Source organism: Miscanthus floridulus, chromosome 7 (genome assembly GCF_019320115.1).
Source record: "Miscanthus floridulus cultivar M001 chromosome 7, ASM1932011v1, whole genome shotgun sequence".
Taxonomy (NCBI): domain Eukaryota; kingdom Viridiplantae; phylum Streptophyta; class Magnoliopsida; order Poales; family Poaceae; genus Miscanthus; species Miscanthus floridulus.
In genome coordinates this window covers 51,416,463-51,441,205 of record NC_089586.1, presented here as the reverse complement: position 1 = coordinate 51,441,205, position 24,743 = coordinate 51,416,463, and the positions used below count along the sequence as shown (strand labels likewise).

The following is a 24,743-nucleotide window of genomic DNA, read 5'->3' as shown; positions in this document are numbered from 1 at the left end:
TGATCACTCCTGAGGTTGCAATGACTTTCCAATCAGAAGACAAAGCTTATGAGATGTACAACACATATGCCGGCTGTTAGTTGATCTCCACCAATAGGCCCAACGGCCTATTGGGCCCTTGCCTCTGCTCCCTGATCGGAGGAGCCCAACCCTAGCTGGTTGGTGGGCCTCTGTCACATAGCACATATATATAGAGGAGTGGGGAACTGGGCTTGGGTCACGAGGTTGAACGGAGCAGCTACCCACCTACAGAGAAAACCCTAAACTAATCCTAAAGACGTGCTGCCAGCGATGGGATGTGCCCCACCAAGCTCACCGTCGCGCCTGTAGGGTTCCACCATTCCACTGTAGCACCACCGACGTCTTCTACACCGTTACAGCGGCGTCTACCCGCTGCGGTGCTACTGTCCCAGGCAAGTGGAGAAGCCCTAAAGGAAGAGATCGTCCCCGGATCTACGGTTACACACAGAGGTACACATTCGATCCTAACAATGGTACCAGAGCTTGGTTGCCTCTGTGTAACCCTAACCCTAACCGGGTAAAAGCAAAGCAAAAAGGGACCGGGGGTGGCGGACATCACTGGAACCCCGGTCACCACCGCCACCGCGCGGGGAAGAGATGCTGCACTGCCGTTCTCACCGACGCACGGCAAGAACAGAAAAGATCCATGTTCGGATCAGAGAAGAGAAAGGGGAAAAGGATCTCAAGAACCCTAACCCTAACCCGCGCAGAAAGCTCAGAGAAGAAGAAGAGTGGGTTCGGATTTGGCCGAACCCTAAGACCTAACCCCAATTTCATCCCCATCCCAATCGGAATCAAATCCGAAAAGAAAAGAAATAAAAAAAAGAAAAATCCAAAGAAGAGAAAAAGAACAAGGGTCAGCACACGAACCCTAACCCTAGATCCTAATTTGGATGAACTCCAAAGAGGAAAACCGAATCGGTCGAATCAAAAGAAAGAAAAGGAATCAAAGAAACCCTAACCCTAATCCCTACCTATCAGATTCGGATAAGAGAAGAGAAATCCAAATCACAGAAGGGGAAAAGGGGAAGGTCGGATTCCGAACCCTAGATCTAAACACTTGTTCGGATAAGAGAAAAGTAGATCCAAATCTGAAGGGGGAAGGGGTGGATCTACCTCGCCGTGCGTCGGGATGTCCCTTCACCGGCGCGGCAGAAGAAGAGCCGAGCCGGCCCTTTGCCGACGCGGGAGAAGAAGAGCTCGACCAAGGGGGCGCCGCGGCTAGGCCGCTCGACGGCGGCATGCTCACCCGTTGGGGAGCACGCGCGTCGGCGAGGGGGCCGGCGACGGCGCCATGGTCGCTCCATCGCTCGCTCGCTCACCGTCTCGCTTTCGAGTCGCTCTCAGTTGCGCTCGCCTCGCTGCTGTGTGAGGAGAGTAGAGAGAGAGCAAAGAGAGAGAAAGGAAAGAACCGAATGTCCTCTAGGGTTTGAGGATCGCGGCCGGAGAAGGCTTTTATTCGGTCGAAACGAACAGACGACCGTCGGATGCGATCTGACGGCGGATCGCGATTGGGCCAGCGAAAAGGCCTAGGCAGGCGCGAGCGGGAGGCCGTTTTGCTAGCCCAGGCCCAGGTTGCGGCCTGGGCACGGGGAGGCGCGGCGCGCGTGGCTTCTGGGCCAAAATTTTCGCGTTGGGCCGCGCTGTGCGAATGGTTTTGGGCCAAAGGAACAATACAGAAAATGAATCAGTTTCGTTTTTTCTCTTTCCAGTAAAGATTTTATTTCCTGGAAAATGAATAAATGGCTCAAAAGAAAAATAGAAAAGTAATTTTTCCCTGTGGGTAAAATTCAAAAAATTGAGTATACGTTTTCCGCTGCTAAAGAAAAAGTATATTCTCCAGTGATTTTGAACCGACGTGATATTTAACTGGAGAAAAAGAAAGGTTTTCCAGTAAAGGTTTATTTCCTAGAAATTGATTAATGGATTAAAGGAAATAGAAAAAGCAATTTTCCATGTGGGTAAAATTCAAGAAAAAGAGAGTTTTTCCACAGCCAAAGAAAAGTTGTTTATACTCCAGTTATTTTGAACCAATGTGGTATTTAATTGGAGAAAAGGAGATTTGACATGATTATGATGTTGTTATTTTCTGACCAGCATTGTTAATAACAATATCATAATTTTAATGATTTATGCATTAATTCTACTTCTGCCCAACGGTGATGTAGAATTAGTATATAAGAACAGTTATAAAAGTTAATGATTTATGCATTGATTCTATTTCTGCCCAACGGTGATGTAGAATTAGTGTGTAAGAACAATTGTGAAAGTTAATGTTTTATGCATTAATTCTATATCTGCCCAACGGTGATGTAGAATTAGTGTATCAAAATAATTGTATGTTTTGATTTTGACTAATGTTGGAATCAAGGCATGCAAATGGTGTTATTTATATGTTAAGAAAATGTTTGACCTGGTTTTCATCTTGTCTAAGGTGGACTGGGTAGTCACCTCACCGTGTTCCACTGAGTTTTATGGCACCGGTGAGGGAGACAAAAGAGAATGATGCCACTTAGGCAACTAAAGAGAGGGATTTTGAATCCCAAAAGATAGTCCTATGACTTTTGTGCATAGGAAGTGGGTCACTGCCAACAAGAAATGTTTGGCTGTGATAAAGAACATGATTGAACCTGTAATTGTGGGCTCAATCCTAGAATATGACACGGTCACCGAGTACCTCGATAGAATAAAGAGTCAGTTCACTGGCTCTTCAAAGATATATGCCACTCAGCTGATGAAGCAGCTGGTGACAGATTGTTAATCTAGAAATGGTGGCATAAGAGAGCTCACGATGCGTTGTCGAAATTATGGCATTGTCGTTTAGGCCATATTTCAAGGGGGGGAATAGAAAGACAAGTTAAGAATGATATTCTTCCTCCATTAGAGCTCTCAGATTAAGAACAATGCAGGGAATGCATAAAAGGAAAGTATGTAAAGAAGTTAATAAAGATGCCAAACGAAATGCAGGAATTTTATAGATTATTCACACAGACATCTGTGGTCAGTTTCCTATAAAGAGTATGGATGGAAATGATTCGTTCATAACATTCATAGATGATTACTCCTGTTATGTCTACATTTATCCAATCAAAGAAAGAACAGAAGCATTAGATAAATGTAGATATTTAAGGAAAAAGTTGAAATCCAACACAATTTAAAGAGAAAGATAGTCAGGTCTGACCGTGGGGGAGTACTACGATCGGCATACCCTAAAAGAATGGCATAGTAGCCTAGTATTCTACATCGGGCAAACCTCAGCAGAATAGAGTACCTAAAAGAATCAATCATACCCTGATGGATATGGTGGGTAGTATGATATGTTACTCCACCTTACAGTTGAGCCTATGGATGAAGGCGTTAAAAACCCCATTTATATTCTCAAAAGAGTACCAAGTAAGTCGGTGCCAAAAACACCGTATGAGTTGTGGACAGAAAGAGTGCTCTCACTAAACCACTTGCGTGTGTGTGGGGGAGCCCTGCTGAGGCTAAAGTATTTAACCCAAACATTGGGAAGTTAGATCCCAAAACAGTAAGTTGTCATTTCATTGGCTATACAAAAAAGTCAAAAGGTTTTCGTTTTCTACTGTCTAGAGAGACATACAAAGTTTGTGGAAACGAGACACGCAGCCTTCCTAGAGGATGAATTGATGAGGGGGAGCATGGTAGCTCGAGAAATTGACCTTGAAGTGAAGTGGGTGTATGCGCCCACTCTAATGATTCATGAGCCAATTTTTTCACTACCTGCTGTCACTGCACCGACAGTGCTAGATACTGTGGTGCCAGCACCTGTTGTTATCCCACCTGTGGCAACAATGAATGACGATGATGAACCTGTTCTTTAGGATTCTATAGAACCTATTGCCACACATGAGGGGAGTAACAACAGCCTCAAACAGAAGATGTGCCAAAAGTGGAGGCCCCTAGAAGGTCTCAAAGAGTTAGAAAATCCGATATTCCTGCTGATTATAAAGTGTACAATACTAAAGAATTTCAAATAGAGGATGATCCTACCTCATTTGAAGAAGCCATGAGAAGTGATCATTCATCAAAGTGGCTTGATGCCATGGAAGATGAATTGAAATCAATGAATGCCAATAAAGCTTGGGACTTGGAAATAATTCCTAAAGGAGCCAAAACAGTAGGCTGTAAATGGGTCTACAGAACAAATCTTGACTCTTAAGGGAATATAGAGAGATATAAAGCCCGACTTGTGGCAAAAGGCTTTGTGCAAAGAGAAGTGATTGATTACAATAAGACCTTTTCTCCAGTCTTATGTACAGTTTCCTTCAGAATCATAATGACATTAGTGGCACATTACGATTAAGAATTACATCATATAGATGTAAAGACGACATTTCTCAACAGAGACTTGGAGGAAAATGTTTATATGGCACAACCAAAAGGTTTTGTCATGGAAGGAAAAGAATGAATAGGATGCCGCCTAAAGAAATCCATTTATGGATTAAAACAAGCTTCAAGACAGTGGTACTTGAAGTTTGATCAGACAATAAGGCATTTTGGGTTTGAAGAGAATGTAGAGGACAATTGTGTCTATACAAAGTAAAGAGAATGTAGAGGACAATTGTGTCAATACAAAGTTTAAGAATGGGAAGTTTATCTTTCTTGTCCTGTATGTAGATGATATCTTACTTGCTAGTAGTGATGTCAGTCTACTACCGGAGACAAAGAAATTTGATATGAAAGATCTTGGTAAAGCTTCGTTCGTTCTAGGGATCGAGATTCACCAAGATAGAAGAAAAAGGGTATAAGGAATGTCACAAAAGGCATACATGAAAAGGATCTTAAAGAAATTCAGTATGCACAAATATAGTCCCTCACCTGCTCCTATAGTCAAGGGCGACAGATATGGGGATTTTCAATACCCCAGGAACCAATATGAGCTCAATCGATAAAGTGAAAGTGGTCTCATATGCTTCAGCTGTCGGAAGCTTGCAACATGCTCAAGTACGTACGCGTCCTGACTTGGCATTTGTTACCGGGTTTTTACTTGACAGATTCTAGAGCAATTCTGGAACAGAATACTGAAATTGATAAAGAAATTCTTGCATTATTTGTAAGGAATGAAAGGCCTCATGATGACGTATAGAAGATCTGATTGACTCCACATAGTGGGATATTTAGATTCTGATTATGCGAGAGTGAATATATATCCAGACGTGGATTTTCTATCATCTCGTAAAGGGGAGTTATTTCATGAAAAAGCTCAAAGCAAAATGTCACTACATCGTCCATAATGTATGACAGTTTGTAGCGTGTTATGAGGCAACGGGCAGGTGAACTGACTAAAGAAGTTCATACCCGGTTTGAAGGTGGTTGACGACATCTATAGACCACTAAAGTTATACTGCAATTGTAATCTGGCAGTACAGTATGCTCACAACATAAGTCAAGTAGTGCTGCCAAACACATTGACATAGAGTATTATGTTGTGATAGATAAAGTCTGGGATCAAGTCATAAGTCTTGAGCATATAAGTACAGAAAAGATGCTCGCGGATTCGCTTACAAAAGGCTTACCACTCAACATGTTCAGAGAACATGGTGTTCAGAGAACATGTAGCTAGTATGGGTTTAAGGGAAAGCCTAAAATTCCTGGATAAAAGAAGGCCCAAAGATAAGTATCTATTTCAGAACAGAGTAGTGTATTGTAGCTGTTAAGTCTATCGGCAATGGACCGTGACGATAAGACATGCTCTATGCGCTAATCTGTAATAGAATGAACAAAAGTAAATGATATGAAAGTGAAAGATGGAATGAGATCAAGGGGAAGAATGTTAGTTGATCTCCACCAATAGGCCCTTGCTTCTGCTCCTTGATCGGGGGAGCCCAACCCTAACTGGTTGGTGGGCCCCTGTCGTATAGCACATATATATAAAGGAGTGGAGAACTGGGCTCGGGTCACGAGGTTGAACGGAGCCGCTCACCGTCGCGCCTGCAGGGTTCCACCGTTCCACTGCAGCACCACCGACGTCTTCTACACCGTTACAGCGGCGTCTACCCGCTGCGGTGCTACTGTCCCAGGCGAGTGGAGAAGCCCTAAAGGAAGAGATCGTCCCCGGATCTATGGTTACACACAGAGGTACACATTCGATCCTAACACCGGCAAGGTTGGATTTAGCATTAGAAAGAGTTATATAAAGCGTAGAGCAGATAAGATGATATGTCAGGAATATATAGTTTGTAGCAGCCAAGGACATCGAGAAAATGAGTCATCACAGGAGGATAATACAAGAACAGGTTGCAATGCTTAAGTTCAGTTTACTGTCAGCAGAGAGGGGATACGGACAGTACAAAAGGTTGTACTTGATCACAATTATTATCTGAGGTCCCAGCGACGTATTATAGAGGCAGACAGAAAACTAATTGGCCAAATACGGGAAGCAGGGATGAAGCCAACCCAAGTATATGAGTTCATTTTACTTTCAGTTTGAATTAATAGCACTCTGTAAGACTTGTAAGACTTGGCTGCATTCTGTTTCAATGCATTTTATTTTATTTTGGCATTCAAAAATTCAGTCATCAACACTTTGGTCTTGTCAATGCAAATGTCTGAATTCCTACACTAAATGGAACATCTAGATGATGTGCTTGAGAAGATCCTCTCTGTTCGATATCAAATATAGTAATACAAACTGAATACAAGGTCTGCTTATCCTTTTTTCTGCTAAGAAAAAAGAGCTTATCCATTTCAGGCTGTGTCATACAAACATTCAGAAATCAACGCTTTACTATTGTCAACACAGATGTATTCAGGCACTCTGTTCATTTTTGCATTTCATATAACCTGCTTGTATTCTGGAGAACCATATATCTTTCAAATAAAAAAGCACAGTGTACATATTACAATTGGGGCCTGAGTTTACCACTGCAATCACTACAAGCTCTCAGGTTGCAAAGAAAGGTTACAGTCATGAAACTACATTCCAATACAAACCATATGCATAAGATTTTTTATACAATTCCAGCTCCAACCCTTCTACATGTCAAACGCCAATAGCCTGGGCACCATCGGTCTGCTCGTAACATTCATCAGCACCATGGTCCATCCCGATGCGACTGCGGATCTGCGGCAAGCTCATAGCCGTGGCGATGATCGAGAGGGGCAGTGGCGGCGCTAGGGGATGGGGGAAGTGGATGCGGATGAAAGAGCACGCGATGGGGATGAGGCTGGGCTGGTTTGAGTGAGCCGGAGCCGCACGGCCTAATCGCCTGGGAGCCGATGCGCTAGGCGTCGAAGCCGTTCCTCGATCAAATTTCGAGACGCGTGGCTTCTATCGGCGCGGAGTCTGCACCGAGCGCGTCTGCAGCCAGACTGCATCTAATTACCCTGTTCGCTTGAGCTACTCTTCAGTCAAAAAAACAGTGTTAACATTTCAGCATAAGCATACGCGTAAACCAAATTTCAGCATAAGCCCGGTCCGAAGACGCACGCGCTCCACGGCTGCAGCCGGACCCGCGCTTCTGGGTCCGAACTCCCCAGCGCCCACGGTCCGGAGCCGCCAGCTCTGCTGCGTACGTCGTTGGACCCGCACGCCGAACCAGCCAATGGAGCGACACGACAACGGCCATGCGCCTGACCCGCTCTCTGCAACTCCTGTAGACGAGTGCCTCAGGCTCTTTGCATGCAGGCAGGAAGCATCCACCAAGTTGCGGCTCACACACTTCCGCACCTCTCTTCTCGGTCCGAAGACCGCGCGCGCGCACGCGCGTCGCGCTCCTGCCGCGCCACTTCTGCGGTGATGGGCCGGCCCAGCTAGCAGGCGCCCAGCTGCAGCAACAGACCAAGCGCAGGCAGCAGCCCAACAGCTCCTCTCTCCTTCCTTTTTCTTTTCTTTTAAACCCTTTTTAAAGTGCCAACTCCTCCGACTTGTACCAAAAACAAATTTTACACTTGACATAGCATTTTCACAAATATTTTTCAGGGTTAATTAGTTAGATCACTAGGTCTTAATGCGTATGTATGTATGAATCACTTCACATAGTGGCACTTGACAACCGTTTTAACCGATATTCTCCCCTCTTGATAGTACGGCTATCTATCCTAAATCCACTCACACCCACTTGGTGTCTTGAGTGGAAAAACAAAATGGCCCTATCAATATATCTTTGCCTTGAGCCCATTTTATTTTTCTCTTTCTTCTTTTCCAAGTCCAGAGCTTGATCGCCATCATCACATGTCCAACATCACCATGGACTTCGTCTTGCTCCACCACTTGGATTGGACCATCTTATCTAACCGCACACTTAGATGCAAAGAGTCGCCCTACTAGGTTTCATCAATTAACCAAAACCAAACTAGGGCTTTCAATGCCTCCCGTGTTTGGCCGAGGCCGGGTCCCATGCTCCCGCTGGCTTGCTGAGCCTGTCTTTGGGGGGGGGCAATTAGGTGCGTGACAGATACCCTACGTCCAGTTTGAAGTATATCTCTTTTTTATCTTGCGTGCTCGAGCTACAAGGGGTTGTTGAGTATCCGTAAGGTACTGATCGAGTGTTCCCTACCCTACCTTATATACTCTGAGGGTACGGTTACATAGACGACAATCGGTTTATAGATATGTTTCCTAGTTAGCTACATGAAATAATAACATAATGGTTATTGTATCTTGTAGCTATTCGGTGGCCAAGCTTCTTGCGCTATGTTCCTTGATCACCATGTTTGGCAGCGAACCCTAACTCGGGTCGGGTGGGCCTCATCTTCACCAGCCTCGGGCCATCCCGATGGTAATGGGCTTATATCGGGACGATGAGGTACCCTAGTTCCATATCACCGAAAAGAGATCTACTAATAAATAAACAAAAATGAGGCCATATAAGATCCAAATAATTCCAATATATGCACCATAATATAGAGCATGGGTTTTTTTAAAAATGGAAACTAGTCTCATTTTTTCTGAGCTAAAATAATTTTTCTAAGATTAGACTAGATTTTGGGATTTAAAATTCCATATTTCTTCAAAAATATATTTGGGTAGCTTTTTAAGATTTATTTCTATAACCTTTTTGGCAAAGTCTATTTGACCTTTGAGCTATCAACATAGTCCTCCCTAGTGGTTGATGTGGCGCCATGTAGAACATATTAAACCGCTTTAAAACTGACAAGCTCCGGTTTCAGTAGTTAAAGGAGCCAAGACATTTGATTTTCTAGTTTGAGGAGGTAAATTGGATCATAACAATACTTGACGAAGTTAAAAGGACTTTTTCCATGCAGCTCCTCATTTGGCCCTCGCATATGTGTCGTCGTTCTGGGCTGAACTGCTTGGAGTACGGCTTATTGGTCCGTTTGGTCTTGACTTGGTCTTTGAGATCAGCTCGAAATCGACAGCCCACGCCTTGGGCATTGGCCCGTAAAATTCATTCATCTGCTGCGAGGCGTGCAGATTCAGTGCCGTATTCCGAAGTCAAAGCAAGCACATGGTATGCTGAACAGAACTCTACACACAGGAGGGATTACAAGTTTGCATATGCTATATATATACCACCAATCTGGCATTGTTCTACCTCACAGTCACAGGGTATAACACTACACCTACGTACGTGCAGTCACGCAGGTTAGAAAAAAGGAAACAGATGCAGGGAGGTGCTGCATGCATCTCATACATCAGGTGATCTCTCTTTGCTAGTGCTGCCAAGAGACAGGGTGAGGTGGCAGCGGACCCTAGCGGCGCCATTCTTCCACGGTTGGTGTATCCACTCCGATGTTCTTCATATCCCTGATATTTGCTGGGTAACACATGTAGTAGATGCCATCAATCACCAGGAATCCCACGAAACAGATGATATAGATAGAAAAGTATATAACAGTATATCATCTTGGCCATTTGCCAACTGTCAGACGCTGCAGTGTTAAATACGATAGCAGGAGGTCTGGCTGTTTCTTCTTGAGACAACAATATTTTGTAACAGGCTTTTCCCATGTTTTAGTTCAAAAAACTTCATCTTTACGGAAAAATCCACCTTTCAAAAAAGTTCGTGTAGCTTTCCAAAATGTTTGTTAGCTAAGGTCTATACATGGTGTCTATACATACTAACTCGTTTGGGAACCTGGACAAAGCATGGGCTAAAAAGTCCTACATTTACTTCAAAAATGTGACCACATGAGAAATAAAAAGGTCAAATGATCTGTCGTCTGAGCATCAGATAACTACAACTTCAGGAGTATCTAGTATCTACCTTGCAATTTGAGAAAAACTATGTCGAAAATTCAATAGATGTACATAATCTTCATCCAATGCATAGTGAGAGTACAGAGTTTTATGTTTAGACGTGCTGGGTTTTCTATTGAGGAATCTAGTTAATCACAGGGATATTGCCAATTCTAACCATTTTGTGAACCTGGAATTTTTCGAAACAGGTTGCCCCCTTTCCATTACTACAATGGAAACTGTGGACAAAGCATGAATTTAAGTCCTACACTCTTAATGAATTGAAACTGTGGCGACATGAAGAAATAAAAAGATCAATTATTTCTCATCTATCTAATCTATCTATCGGGGCACTGAAGCTTCAATTGTGTATCCACCTTGCAATTTGATAAACAATTGAGAGGAAAATTCAATAATTGCAAATACTATGTATCCAATGTGCTGATTGGAACGAGTTTGATACTGAGGTATGCTGTGCTGTGCTGTGTATTCTAGCTGAAGATATTGGCAATTCTAATGGGATTTTTTTTCTGTTGCAGGTCCAGAAAAGACTCTTCCAACTAACAGTTGCATACAAAATTGGAAATAAAAACAGCTTCTCAATAGATGCAGCAGTTCGAAACATAACCTTACAAATTACTGTGACACAAAATATGTCTGTTCTTTGGCTCATCACTTCCCAATACCATAACTTAAATATCTATCCAATCACATTGGACCAAATATGTATACCATAAAAAATAAGCGTTACGAATAATCTGTTGCTTTTAAAAATAAATTTATAAGATCAGAAAATCTAGAACACAAGTTTTTTCTCTTTAATGTAAATGAACATGTCTAACAGCAGTCTAATCATACGCATCTCAAATTGTAAAGAGCGGAAATATTGTTTTGATGTGGAAAGTAGTATAGGAGATTTATAGACTCACACAAATGGATTTCTGGTCTTGCAGCAGCTGTTGCATCAATAAGAACTGTAACTTTCTCATAGTCCAGTGCTACAGCATCAAAGACAATCTGCCGAATGCAATTTGGTGTCTGAACTCCTGAAAATGAACACATACATGTATAAGTAGCATGATGATGTACGATGTGATGCTTGACCTCTCAAGCAGAAAAGAAAGGATTGCATCTTTGTTTCAAATAAGTTTCCTTTTTGGGTGCACAGGTTGCTATACTGTAGAAAAATGAAGAATTTGTATGTTTATTCCCATTGACGAACCTATATATGAACGGGTGTTTCCATAATATGGCCATGAAAATTGAAAATGCAAGTGAAGAATTGAAAAGGGAGACAGAAGGGAAAGGACTAAACATTATTAAGTAACAAGGATATAATCATACAGAATTCAATTATCATGGAGCGAAATGATAATCACTTTCATATCAACAAATGTATATCAGTGCTTACCAACAATAACCAAGTTCTTTATTCCTGCAGTTTTCAGGACAGAATCAAGGTGCGTCGCAAAGAAAGCACTAAATCTAGTCTTCACCAACTTGTATTCCCCTTCTTTGATAACAAGCCCATCAGCCAGCTCCGCTCCTTTCAGACCTTTCACTGTTGGACCCTTTTCCCCAGAGTAATGCTGCCTGCGGAAAAGTTCAACATCTCTTCCAGAAGGATCATGCTCTCTGACAACCTACACTCAAGTTCACCATACATCAATGTCTCGGCACTCGGCAGAGAGCAACAAAAGGGCCAGATGATTAAATCTATTACTCTACTTTCTGAATGACGCTGCTTTATGTGAAAAGCTTTAGGTTATGCTATGAGATATTAGCTTGCCACATGTTTCCAGTGAATATCTGAAAAACATGTTAAGCACAGTACATGTACACCGATACACCCAAACATCCAAGATGATTTAAATGAATAAAGGATAACTTATTAGAAAAATATTTCAGGCTTCAAGCAATATACAATCTAGTTCTTGCAGGACAAGTGCCTGAAATTGGAAATATATACCCAACAGATTTTTTTTGTTTTATTACTTTTGAAGAAGAGTTTAGAAGAACACACTATTTAAACATTTAACAACACATGAGCTTTGTGTTCTTTCCTACTACCTAATGTCCTGCGTTCTTCAAAAATTGGATTCATTGCAAACATCATATATTGTAAAACCCTCAATTTTGTCATGTCTTTTTTTTGTACAGGATCTGGCTCGCATTATCCCTAGAGAAAGTGGAAAGCAAAAGGGAACTATGTTGGCCCATAGGATCATCGGCTCAGGTGAGTGAACCACTCACCAGTCTTACCGAGCATCCGCTAGTGTTGCCGAACACCCACTAGCCGTGCCGAGCACGAACAAGCGTTGTCCGCCCCCACACACTATGGCTAGAGCTAGAAGAAGAAGGGAGAACAGAGCATGCACACACAGTACAAGACACCAGCGTTGACCGAAGCCCTATTTGGAAGATGGCAAATCTGAACTCTCTTTACTGAGTTGTTGTGGTAGTCTATTTATACAACTATATCCATCTAGTCCCAGTACAGCGGCCCTGCTGCAACAGTGACTAGATAACATACAGGGTTGACTCTGCGCTGGTCTCTGCATGTGCCTACAGTGCTGAGCCGTGCGGCGACTGCACCTGCAGCGCTACAGTATCACAGCAGGGGGCCTTTCGGCGCCGCCTTCCCTTGCTGTGTTCACACAAGGTAGCAGTAGATTATCTAACGATCTTCCCCTAATCCTACTGCTAACCCTTGTACCCCCTCCATGCCGATCATCTCCTTCAGCTCCGTGAGTCGAAGACGTCCGAGCGGCTTGGTGAGGACGTCCGTGAGTTGCCGACCAGTTTTGATAAACTTGATGACGATCTGCCCTCCATCGACATAGTCCCTGAGGAAGTTGAACTTCACGTCGATGTGTTTACTCTGGTCGTGCAGAACCGGATTCTTCGCGAGGGCGATGGCAGGCTGGTTGTCCATCATTAGTGCTGGTGGGTGAGCTTCCACGCCGGTCAGCTCGCCCAGCAGCTGGCGTAGCCACACAACTTGGCACGCCGCTGTGGCCGCCGCTACGTACTCTGCCTCGCACGTAGATAGCGTCACCACCTTTTGTTTCAGCGACAGCCATGAAATTGGGGCCAACCCGAGAAAGACGAGCACGCCAGCTTGTTGGCCCACAAGATCACCGGCTCAGGTGAGTGAACCACTCACCAGTCTTGCCAAGCACCCGCTAGTATTGCCGAGCACCCACTAGCCGTGTCGACCACGAACAAGCGTTGTCCGTCCCCACACACTATGGCTAGAGCTAGAAGAAGAAGGGAGAACAGATCATGCACACACAGTACAAGACATCAGCGTTGGTCGAAGCCCTATCTGGGAGACGGTAAATCTGAACTCTCTTTACTGAGTTGCCGTTGTAGTCTATTTATACAACTCTATCCATCTAGTCCCAGTACAGCTGCCCTGCTGCAACAGTGACTAGATAACATACAGGGCTGACTTTGCGCCGGCCTCTGCATGTGCCTACAGTGCTGCAGGTGAGTCGTGCGGCGCCTGCACCTGCAGCGCCTACAGTATCACAGCAGGGGGCCTTTCGACGCCGTCTTCCCTTGCTGTGTGCACACAAGGTAGCAGTAGATTATCTAACAAACTATTCCGCCATGGTGCGCCTCAATTTGGCGGCAACCCTCGGGACGGTGGCGCCGCTGCCGCAGGAGAACCAACGGCGCTTCAGGTAGTGGAAGAGGAACTTGTGGAAGGAGAGGAGAAGTACCGGCAGGCACGACAGCAGCGGCAGATGTGATGGCATAAATCGCCAGGAACACAAAAAAAGGGCAAAACAAAAACAGGAAACGAGATAGATTCAATGCGACACGAATGGGGCAGTAAGAAATTTATTTTATATCATATCACGCCGCAATTGGAAGATCGTGTGCTGTTTGATCCGGAGAAAATTTGGATTTGGGATTTTGAGGTTTGGGTGGCACCATATTATGGTATGTGGTGTATCGTAAACGAACGGGGACTATCTTGGTCAGGACGGAGACATTTGTAAGAGCAGAAGAAAAGAAACAATAGAATTGGTGGAGGAATGAATGAATTTGTTGTGGTTTGGTTGGAATGCATGAATTACTAGTTGATAGATACTCAAAATGGTAAGGAATAGGTGGTAGAGTTGAACCTTTTTTATGCAACAAAAAAGCTACGTGGGTTTAGTTTTGTCGCCATTGTCATTTAGAACAGAGAATTGTAATATAAATTTAAAACATTTCATGGTACTAAATAAATAATAGGTTGGTGTTTTGACCATCTAAAGTCCTATCCAAGTACTCCTTTTCCCCAATCCTATAAGATATACTTTAGAAAAAAAAGGAAACATATATTTTAGAAAAAAAGGAAGTTATCAAAAATAGGTATTGATCACTGGTTTCTCTTCCATCGATATCATATTGTAAATTCATACTAATAAAGTATTTCAATATGATATAACTTTTCTACAGCATATAGCTTAAGGAAGTATTTGTCAAAATTCGTCATGTTTCACTTTTTGAAAACAAAATATGGCTTACACTAACGGATAGAGGGAATAACCAGCATGATCTGAACATAGAGCACCAAAAATTTGGACATAGCAGAGTAGCATTTATCTCATTGTTGTCTCTTTATTGATACATTTTTCTTTTTCCATAAGAGTAGCATGTGACGACAAGTTTTCATGATTACAGCATATTCGTTCACCGGTTTCCTCTGGAATTTTTCATAGCTATTTGTGTGGTGTTCCAAGGATTGGAGGCATGGCAAACCAGGGTCCAGGAGACCACAATATATATTTCCCTTTCACAATTTCTTTTCCATCGTATCAAACTTTTTTATGTAAATGCCTTTTTACATTTTAAACTGTTTGATTCACATATTATACATGTATAGCAAGTATATCATACACATTTCTGTAATTTATTGAAGACTTGAAGTAAATCTCCCAAAGCTCGCAGAGACAAAACAAACTCTCCCAAAATGTGTTTATAGACCCGGACCGTATTTTCATACATTTTTAGATTTTAACTCTTATGATAATTGTTTTTTATATTTCCCGTCCTGTACCTACCTGCACAAATCTCCCACCAGACGACAAAAGCCTTGGCAAGAGGACTGCATAATTTCAGCCCTACAAGATCCACAATGCATCACATCTCCAGCCGGGCTAAAAGGGAACGACAACAATTCTGCTACAACTTTTTGACCCATGTTGCAATACATCGCAAGAGCAGAGAAAAGGGGGCTCCACAACTCTAGCCTTGACACCCTATCATATTCCATTTTGCCATATATTCAGAGGGATGTCTCTATCAGTCTTGAAATAGTCTTCCCCAACAATAGAAGGTTCTGTGAAAAACATCATGCTTTCGAAAAGATGGGAAAACTGTGAGCTAACAATGATGTTGATGCACATGCAACGTCAGATGCTAGTTGTACCATGAAAAACTAAGCAACAAGTTCCTGTGCAGATCACTGCGACAGTGAACTCAGTGCCTCAGCTCAATTGGAACCGGGCAGATTTGTACGAACAGACCACCTGGAACTCCAGAGCAAGGGTACGCGGCAGTGAACTAGTCTGGAAAAAAAACATGTTTGTTCTACCCTGGTAGTTTGTGCCTTTGTGGATTGTAGTAGTACACAAGGAAAAACCACATCGATATCAATGATACTTCTCCCTTCATTGTGACATTCCTAGGTGATCCTACAGGCCTGGGGGCTTAAGAAATGGGATTGGGAAGAGACTCCCTACATCGATTTGGGTGCCCACAATGTTATTTACAACCTCGTTCACAACAGTTGTCCCTTTCCACCCATTGAACCACGGGCCTCCGCCAACTTCTAGTGCTGCCATGTTGCTTGTGGCATCTAGTATCATCTGCGACAAAAATGATTTAACATGTGGGTAATGTAGCATATTCCTTGTAGTGTAAAATACTTGCTGCTTTCTGATCATGAACATAAAGAATGAGATTGATGATTTGGTCTACAAGTTGTTGGACAGTTTTTAAGTTGGTTTTGGCCACCCAAAAGATCATGAGAAGGACAAAACGAAGAACATGAAGATCATGCAGGATGTAACAGTAAAGCGTGACTTATTAATATGAGAGCTCAAGGAAACAGGTGCCAACAACTTCATGATAATGCAAGCATACCTCTCCCTTGCTTACCATCGTATTTCTTTTCCCACAACTGTAGCCTTAGATCTCCATAGCAGGTGTCTTTGCACGCTGGTACCAGTCCAGCTTCGATAGTAGGAGCTCGCAGAGCAGTTCCTGGTTCTGTAGTGGTTGCTTCTATTTCTACCTGCAAAATTATAAGGATGCATATATTTATCAAAGGTTGCGGAACAAAAAGGTTTGCTGTAACAGTCAAACCACCACTAGAGTTTGACTGCAAACAGAGACTGCTACAAAGCAAAGCTCTTTTCATATTATCCTACAACTATGAATGCTAAATGAGTACCTTATTAATTTAGAATCTCAGCCAACATTTGATAGACAAGCAAAATTCACAGAATTTTAATATTATATGCGTTAATTACCAGATGAGTTTTGTTCTCGCCAGACATCTTCCAACGACCCCACGGTGCAATGTCCCAGCTTACTGTTCCAGTCCAAGGTACGAATTCAAAAAATTGTCCCTCGTAATGTATTCCAATCTGCAGGAAAGAAAACAAGAGTGCTTATACATCGTAGTTGCATCATATATCTTCTGTTTTGTTGTTACAAGGTATACATTGTTTTGTTTTTATGAAAGGCTACACTCTATTAAAAATTATATGACGCCTTCATGTGTGTGCTCCTATTTCATTTGTACTTGGAGGAGAAAATATTACCACTCAATATATTGACTAAATGGCAGTTCCCTATAGTAAAACAAGAGAAGAGACTCATAAGTAATGACACAACAGGTACAGCTACATTTGTTTGTAATCATTAAGATTTAAGGTGCTCAATGTGATGCAGAGATTTGTATATGCTGAACTTTAGGCAAGAAAATAAATGATCTATTCAAGAATACACAGGAGAGCTGAATATCATATTATTAAAAAAGAAAATATGGTACGGAATCAGTTCAAACCCTCAATAAATTACCACAAACATGCCACAAACTAAAGAAAAAACACAGCCAAAGAACTACCAGCCTAGCACAAGGTAAACAGCCTAAACTCCTTAGCTCCGTCTGCAAACCACATGGCAGCCTCCCTTGTTATTGTCCTAATGACAATACTAACGCTGGGTGATTCTCCATTAAAAAAAAACACACCTATTGCAATGTTTCCACGTCGCCCAAGTAACCAGAATTACAAGATAAACGATTCAGGCAAAAGTTCGTGCTACGGCGATTCAAATAGTAAAACTTACAGGAAAGAATTAAACATATTAATGCAAAAATGGATAATCACTAAACTTATATTTAAATCAATACAAAAGAAACGGTACAGCCCTTGTTTGCAAAAGAGGAGAAAAGATCTGATGCATTAGTCAACCTTAAACCCATATGTTTTACATATAAACATTTTTTCATTGCTTCCATTATGAATAAGTAAACATCCAGTCACTGATACAGAAATATTCCAGATTAGTCCCTCAGGCTTCCCAATGTCCAATATACTAGCTGAAAAATTAGAGGTTACTAGTTCCCAAAATCAATCATTGACTACTAAGAAGTATTGACCAAGTGCGTTCTCTCATTTATCTGAAAAATGTATATGTAGAGGACTAGGTTTGAGCTAACAGTACAACTTATCAGCAGGGTCACAATATCTCATATACGGATAGCTAATGTACTCTTTACATGCTGAGCATAAGAAATTGACAGAGAAATGGAAAGAAACAAAATGAATAAGCTTCTGATGATACTTCTTTCTTTGTTTTGTTTGTTTCCGTGTGGACTTATCTATCCATTAAAGTACTAATTAGTGGCATAACTATTGCAGTAATTGACCAGAATGACCAAGATATTTTGTTAGAAATCATATTTCCACAATCACTGATGACCAGTAGGTCCATAAATAATTTTCATCAAATATCCTTGTTTCATGATCACATATCCTGGTATGATGAATTAAGTAACTTATAATTAACTTATTGTTATGGACCTTGGTGTGGCCCAAGAATCTGCCTGCCCAACCTTGACCCAGGGAGGCACAGGAACTGTGCACGTGCACTGTAGTATGCATGCAGGTTTATGATTCTAATGCGTGATTACTTACCCATTTGGTTCAGTAGGGTTTATATCAGGTAGTCTCTGGATTATTCCAGATTGCAAGTTTGTAACTGATTGCTTAGGGGTTATGTTACTTGACTGTATAAAGAGAGGCAGCCTATCAAGGAAGGGCAAGCAGGAATCAAGGGGTAAGTGCCCTCATCTCTTTGCCACTGCCTAGCCATTGCCTCTTTCTCACCCGGGTGCACGCCTACGGCATATGCTCTAGTCAGCTTCTCCCTTGTGTGGTGGTGTCTCTCTCCCTCACCAATTCCCTCTGATGGATGCATGCCCATAAGGCCATAACAGATAGATTTGACCAAGGGGAGGGACGTCCCCCTGATTTTCATCTTAAGAAGTTGGTGCCATGACTCGAACCCGGGCTGGCTCAACCAACCGCTTCTTTGGCGTGTTGTGCTGACCAGTTGCACCGTGAGAGTGTTAGCGCATGCCCATAACACATAAGTGCGAAGTAGAAGTATGGACCAGGTTAAATCTGAAAAGCAAAGTATCACAATTGTACCAGTGAAGGACTTTCGTAGGTATCACCAAGTCCAATTTTCCTCAACCCGCCAGCAGCAGTTAAAGAAACTTCACCAGAAGCTCCTGAGAAGACATTGCACTGGATCTGAATGAAGCAAAGATTCAATTAAATACATTGATAACCCACAAGACTGCAACTAACAAAAAGCATAAAGAAGAATAATCTAATTCGCAAGGAAAAAGAATGGAAGACCATAGCTTCCAGAACACATCAAGGAAACAAGGATCAACAATCATTTGGTAATCTTCGTTGCTAAGCACTAATTACTTTTTTACAGAAGATATTACAAATATAACAAACCAGAACCACAACATACTTGCAAAATTCACCATACAGACATGAATCTGACTGAGACTTACATCAATACCATCATCACTGGGTGGCTGGCACAAAAGACTAATTGAAAAGAACAATTTTCATAAGCAGCTACAAGAATTTGCAGCAAATTCTATATTGTACACTATACGTCAGCAGAGTCATGATTCCTTATCAATTTATCACTAAAAAGAAGGGTAAAGATTATTTGTTTTTTTAATTGTGGGATGAAGCCATGCCTTCTTATTCCAAATAATACACGATTTCATTTGATATTATAATGAATTTATGGCATCATAACTAATAGAGGATCAGAGGGCACAATGATTACAGATAACACACCCAATACCACTTTCTTGGAAAACCTCCACCCCAGTTCTTTTCTGAGTAAGATGGAGCATTTTCAAATTCAAACCGTTCTCCATCCCATTCTATCCATCCTGAAAAGTCCACATATCACTGTTGTTAATACTACTCCACACTGGAAGGAAGTTATTGAGAGGAATAATAATATGGCATGCTACAGATTATTTCAGAAATTTCCAATTAAACGCATGGCTCAAGGAAGCAATTACAAATAGCAGGAGATCAAGTCATGTTCCATAGGGCATACCAACCAAACAGTTCAAAACTTACATATGTATATGATGCAGTTTTAAATCTTCTACTACCTAGTCATCAAGATGCACCACAGAAAACACACACAATTTTTAAACAGGTTCATATGCTCCAAATGGATAGGACCTATGGCCGAACTTACACGTCAATCTTATGAGAAAGAAGGTGTGTACACAAAGAGAGAAAGAAGCATGGGAAACCCCAGGGTACACCCAAAAAAATTTTTTTTTACTGTCATGACCGACAAAAAATGCAGACAGTGGGGCAACAAAAGAAACTCTTAGCAGATACCTCAAATTCTTAAGAGGGCTAAAGATAGAACTCAATTGGAGAGAAGTAATTTGATGGAAGATAAGAACAATCTTAGAGTGGACCAGCTGCACTCCAGATATGACTACATGCTACTAGGGTTTTTGCAAGAATTACTAAAAAGTAAAAGGACGCAAAAACTTTCACATGCATCATTAAGAAGTACAAATCAACAGTGCTATTGTGCATCATAGTTTATGAATGAGACGTGAACTCAGCAACGCAATAGGGGAATATTGGTTGTCTAACAAGAACAAATTTATGAATAGCAGGTCTATCAGTAACTCAGTATCTTTATTTTTCTGAGCACAAAGACAAACCTGTGGACAAGCCACCAGCCATGCATATTTGCCAATGAGGTTCAAAGAAAGGAAAAGCTGCAAGCCAACCAGCTGTGGACAACTGCTTAGATTTGACATCACCCCACCCATAAACTGGACTAGTGCTGTACTCCCAGCGAGCTGTTTGAACATTTGGCACATACTTTGACCTGCAAAGGTACAACTAGCTCACATCAATGAAAGAAACAAAAGTACCGATCTAATATTGTGTTTTTGTGTGCTAGCCTCCCTATTGTTGCAGGTGATTCGCTAGTTTTTAGTTGCAACAAGATCAAGAGAGCACAACTGTTATAAAGTTCAGACTATTGCTATAAAAATGAGTAATCGTTTTCTAAATTTTCCTGGCACTTTCTAACAAGATGTAGTCAAACGTCCCATACAGAAGATGCCTATTGAGTCACGGCTGTGCTGCAGGCTTCTTAATGAAATGACACAAAGCTCTCCTGCGTTGTTCGAGAAAAAAAAAACAGATGTGCTATAGGCTGTCATTATGAATGCCTTTTGTGGTGCTCCACTGGAGCGAAGGCACTCCAGGAGCTGCTGGTCAGGTCATTTACTGGGGGATAATACTCCTAGTCTTGGCACCTAATTGGTCACCTGCTGTTAAAAAGGGTCATTTGTTTCTTGTTTTCTCTTGTTTGTGGTGTGGATGTGTCAGTGGGTTTTGCCTCTGTTTTCGGGCGACTTTTGTCACTCTTGCATACTCTCTTCTTTCTTAATGAAATGGTACAACTCTCTTGCATGTTCGAGAAATAAAAAAGATGTTGCCTATTATCATCTTGAACTGGGACCATAGTTAAACTTCTAACTTCTGCAAAATATACAAATGTTAACAAAGAGAAGTCACTATTACATATTGAAGGGGCAAAACAAATGTTAAGCAACTGTTGTTGCAGTGCTATGCAAGCAGCCTAATAATAGCAAAAACAAATCTTTAATAAGATGAGATATAACATGCCTTCCATCATCACGTATCAAACCCTGATGCCAGATTGGGGTGACTTGGAACCCTTCCAAAACACGTTTAGAGAAATCCTATATCCGTTGAGTATCCAATGAGAACCCTTTACATGTTACAAAATTTTGATAGAATAAAACAATAAACCAGCAGAAATATCAAATATCATGTATGAACAAGAGAACAGGAAATTTCATATTCCCCAGTCATTATTTAATTAAAATAAGATATAGTGATATTAAAGGATTACAATTGTATACATCAATGGAAACCCATCTTCTCAAGGAACTTTTTTTTTTGGACATAGGATACTTAATGGACAGAATCAATACATAAATTGGTGATACATGTTCCTAAAAGTATCTTCACCAAAAATAAAATAAAATGAATGGCATTGAAGCATGAATACTATCATATTTTCCGTACTTAAAAGTTAACAGAAGAAAGTAAACATAATATTTATATTAGTATATATAATCAATATTATTATCAAAATCAAAGATACTGCACTTCAGCAACTATCAAGTTAAACTATCACGGACAAACAACGATTCCCTATTGTGCCCCCTTGATAGACAGATATGGAGTAGCTAAGCGTATGTCATCCAATGTGCTTTGTGGTTCAGTAAGGAGCTCTGTGTAGTGCAAAGTAAGTACTTCATATCATGTTATGAGTCCTTGGATTTCAAAAGAAGACATAAACATCTACCTGAGGGGGCACCTCCCCTTGCGGGGGAGTTGACTCTTTATTGGGAATGAAAGTGTTTCCCAGCATTAGTTCATGCCTACCTATCCAAATACAGCTTATTAGTTGGGAATTCAACAACCAGTGATGCATTACTAAAGTTCCATGAAACCAGGAAAAGCAACACTAACTGTTAATAGAAAAAACTGAAAGGCACCAAATTTATATTTTAATATGCAGTTTATTACTTTATTTTACTTTGCAGTGATTAAGATTAACCACGCCCTATTAAAAAGTAGCAATCTTTGCCCACGAAGGCATGCAGTTGACCTTATATAAAGAAATAGCAACCTAGCAAACTGTAGAGAGATACAAAAACACAGGGTAGCTCCTCTCAACCAGAGGTCAGGAGAACCTTGGTCCACCAGGTAGGAATTCGCTTAATCAATATCATCAAGGTATAATCAATCAGAGATGATAGAGTACTTTGACATACATAGTTAGCTTTTTATAATAGGTTTTCAACCGAGAGTAACTGTTAATCTACATCAGATGTGATTTGTGATTAGTTTTGTCTCAAGTAAACACTCCCTTCATTTCATAATGTTCGTCCAATCCCATCGTGAAGAAAAATAAGTGCTCCAAATTTAGGAAAAGTTAATGAAATGAACAAGCATGCCCCTATCAAAATGCATGTTACAATTGTTCAACATCTTTTCAACGGCTAAATATAGGTTTCCTCGATGAAAAATAATTGTGGAACAAAGCTTCCTAAAAAAATGAACAGATATTGCCAAATGGAGATAGTATATTAACATAATTTTGACCATGTTTTACAAATATTCACATCAGAAGCTGAGTTGTAGTACACATTGTTGTGACTTTGCCAATGTCTTAACATTGTATGGCAAGACAAATTAGTTAAACATTCAATAAAAATGTGCTTGGACCCATAATAAACTAAATGGGGTCATGTAGTTGAACACACCAATCAAATGTCTGAAGTGACCCTAAGTTGCTCAAGAATACATCATGGGGTGTCCAGAAATAGTATCATGAAGACCTCCAATTTTGTGGTGGCTAGCAGTGCACTACATTTTCGCTGGAACTAGACCGTGAGATATGAATTTCATGTATAAACTCCAAGACGCAATACTAGTTCATTCAAATAGGGTAGGAACAGTAGCACTAACTTGATTTTCTGAAGTTCATTGCAAATCTTAAACCTTAATGAACTTGCAGTGCAGTACCACATTGTACATGCTATGAATTTATCATGCCAACTTGTTTCTAAATTCTAACTACAGAGTTTCCATACAACAAAGTATAAAATAAAACAGTAACAACAAAGGACAGAGAGACTGAGCAAGAAGCTTACTTCCCCAAAAATTGTTTGATTTCTCAGAGAACTGGCATATGTACTTATCGTCCGCGCCAAGGATTTGTGCTCCCACACCAGTAAAGCGCGGACCATGTACCAACTTGTCCAAATCACTCATACCATCACGGAAGAGAGGGTTCTCGACAGAGTACATAAAGCAGAAACTCTGCCTGCACTCTGGAATCGACACCTTGAAGTACCATCCTTCGAAGAAAGGTCGAGCAGTGCCATCAAAGTGATACCTGCAAAATTGTCCAGCCATATTTAAGTATTCTGTCTCAGGCTTTTAGCGCTTGATCGTAGCAGCGTGTAACAAGAATGAGGGTAACAAAATAGCAGCATTGTGGATAATCTGAGCCCTGTTGAATGGGCGTGAACTGCGAATTGGAGCTCTGAAATGACCACATTCATGCCCCTAAATACCAAGCAAATGTGACGATGTGTTGGCTGATTCAATCAACTTAGGGTATTTGGTTTGAGGAATCAAACCATTCTAGATAAGGTGGTGCATCCTGAGTTCAGTTCTTTAAATTTGGTGGAATGATAGAAATATGGTGAAAAAAATCCTAGTACTGATGATAATGGATCAACTCATTCTACTCCACAGACCAAACAAAAACAAAATATGGAGTTAGAAATGATGGACTAACTCATTCTTCAAACCAAACACCATTACTCCCCAGCTGGACTCCAGGAACACTACCGAATCTCAGAAGCCCGAGACGCGTGGTGCTTACCCGCTATGCGGCGTCCGGAGAGGCCGGTCCTGCGGCGTGGGCGCATAGATGAGCGCCGCCGCCGCCGAGGATGAGGAGGAGGTAAAGGAGGCCGCGAGTGGGACCACCCCGCGGCGGCAGTGTCGGCGGCCGCTCCGTGGGAGCACGACGCCGGAACGCGGCGTCACGGCCGGCTGGGCGGCTGCGGCGGCGAGGTTCATGGGAGCAGTATAGTCCAGTCGCCGTGCGGGCGGAGCGGCGACGGCCCACGGGTTTTTCTTTGTTGGGTTTCGTGGCCTCGTGTCACAAAGCGTGCGCCACGTGGCCCATACATGCACTGGATGAGAGTGGACGGGCTCCACTCCGAATCTCCGATGCCTCCACGGCAGCCTCCGTGGCGGGCTGGGGACCATTCGCTGATTTTTGTCTTTTTAGGAGCGCTGCCAAAAACTACGAGGTTTTTACGCGTGTACCGTTATAAAAGACGGTTATT

At 41.8% G+C, this 24,743-nt stretch overlaps 2 protein-coding genes across 2 annotated transcripts; both read right to left on the bottom strand.

The window, feature by feature from the left end:
- Positions 1 to 9,181: 9,181 nt before the first annotated feature.
- LOC136466980 (probable inactive nicotinamidase At3g16190) lies at positions 9,182 to 16,389 on the bottom strand. Its single transcript, XM_066465526.1, has 4 exons — positions 16,328 to 16,389; positions 11,595 to 11,826; positions 11,113 to 11,229; positions 9,182 to 9,761 (listed from the first exon to the last, which is right to left on the bottom strand). The coding sequence occupies exons 1-4, from the start codon at positions 16,343 to 16,345 to the stop codon at positions 9,697 to 9,699; spliced, it is 432 nt and encodes a 143-aa protein (XP_066321623.1). The 5' UTR covers positions 16,346 to 16,389; the 3' UTR covers positions 9,182 to 9,696.
- LOC136466981 (tocopherol cyclase, chloroplastic-like) lies at positions 15,116 to 24,690 on the bottom strand. The gene is made up of 10 exons (XM_066465527.1): positions 24,272 to 24,690; positions 23,532 to 23,776; positions 22,178 to 22,257; positions 21,469 to 21,545; positions 20,490 to 20,659; positions 19,585 to 19,682; positions 18,907 to 19,011; positions 16,717 to 16,833; positions 16,333 to 16,478; positions 15,116 to 16,054 (listed from the first exon to the last, which is right to left on the bottom strand). The coding sequence occupies exons 1-10, from the start codon at positions 24,661 to 24,663 to the stop codon at positions 15,877 to 15,879; spliced, it is 1,608 nt and encodes a 535-aa protein (XP_066321624.1). The 5' UTR covers positions 24,664 to 24,690; the 3' UTR covers positions 15,116 to 15,876.
- Positions 24,691 to 24,743: the final 53 nt, after the last annotated feature.

Bases quoted from the DNA above. Each gene is read 5' to 3' on its own strand.
- LOC136466981 (XM_066465527.1), bottom strand. From the start codon at position 24,663: ATGGTCCCCAGCCCGCCACGGAGGCTGCCGTGGAGGCATCGGAGATTC. The intron at 23,777-24,271 runs GTAAGCACCACG...ACAATTTTGCAG, and splicing joins CTCCGGACGCCGCATAGCGG to GTATCACTTTGATGGCACTG. The intron at 22,258-23,531 runs GTAAGCTTCTTG...GTATTTGGATAG, and splicing joins ATCAAACAATTTTTGGGGAA to GTAGGCATGAACTAATGCTG.
- LOC136466980 (XM_066465526.1), bottom strand. The intron at 11,230-11,594 runs GTAAGCACTGAT...GTTCATTTTCAG, and splicing joins AAAGAACTTGGTTATTGTTG to GAGTTCAGACACCAAATTGC. The intron at 9,762-11,112 runs GTGAGTCTATAA...TGTGTTACCCAG, and splicing joins AAGACCAGAAATCCATTTGT to CAAATATCAGGGATATGAAG.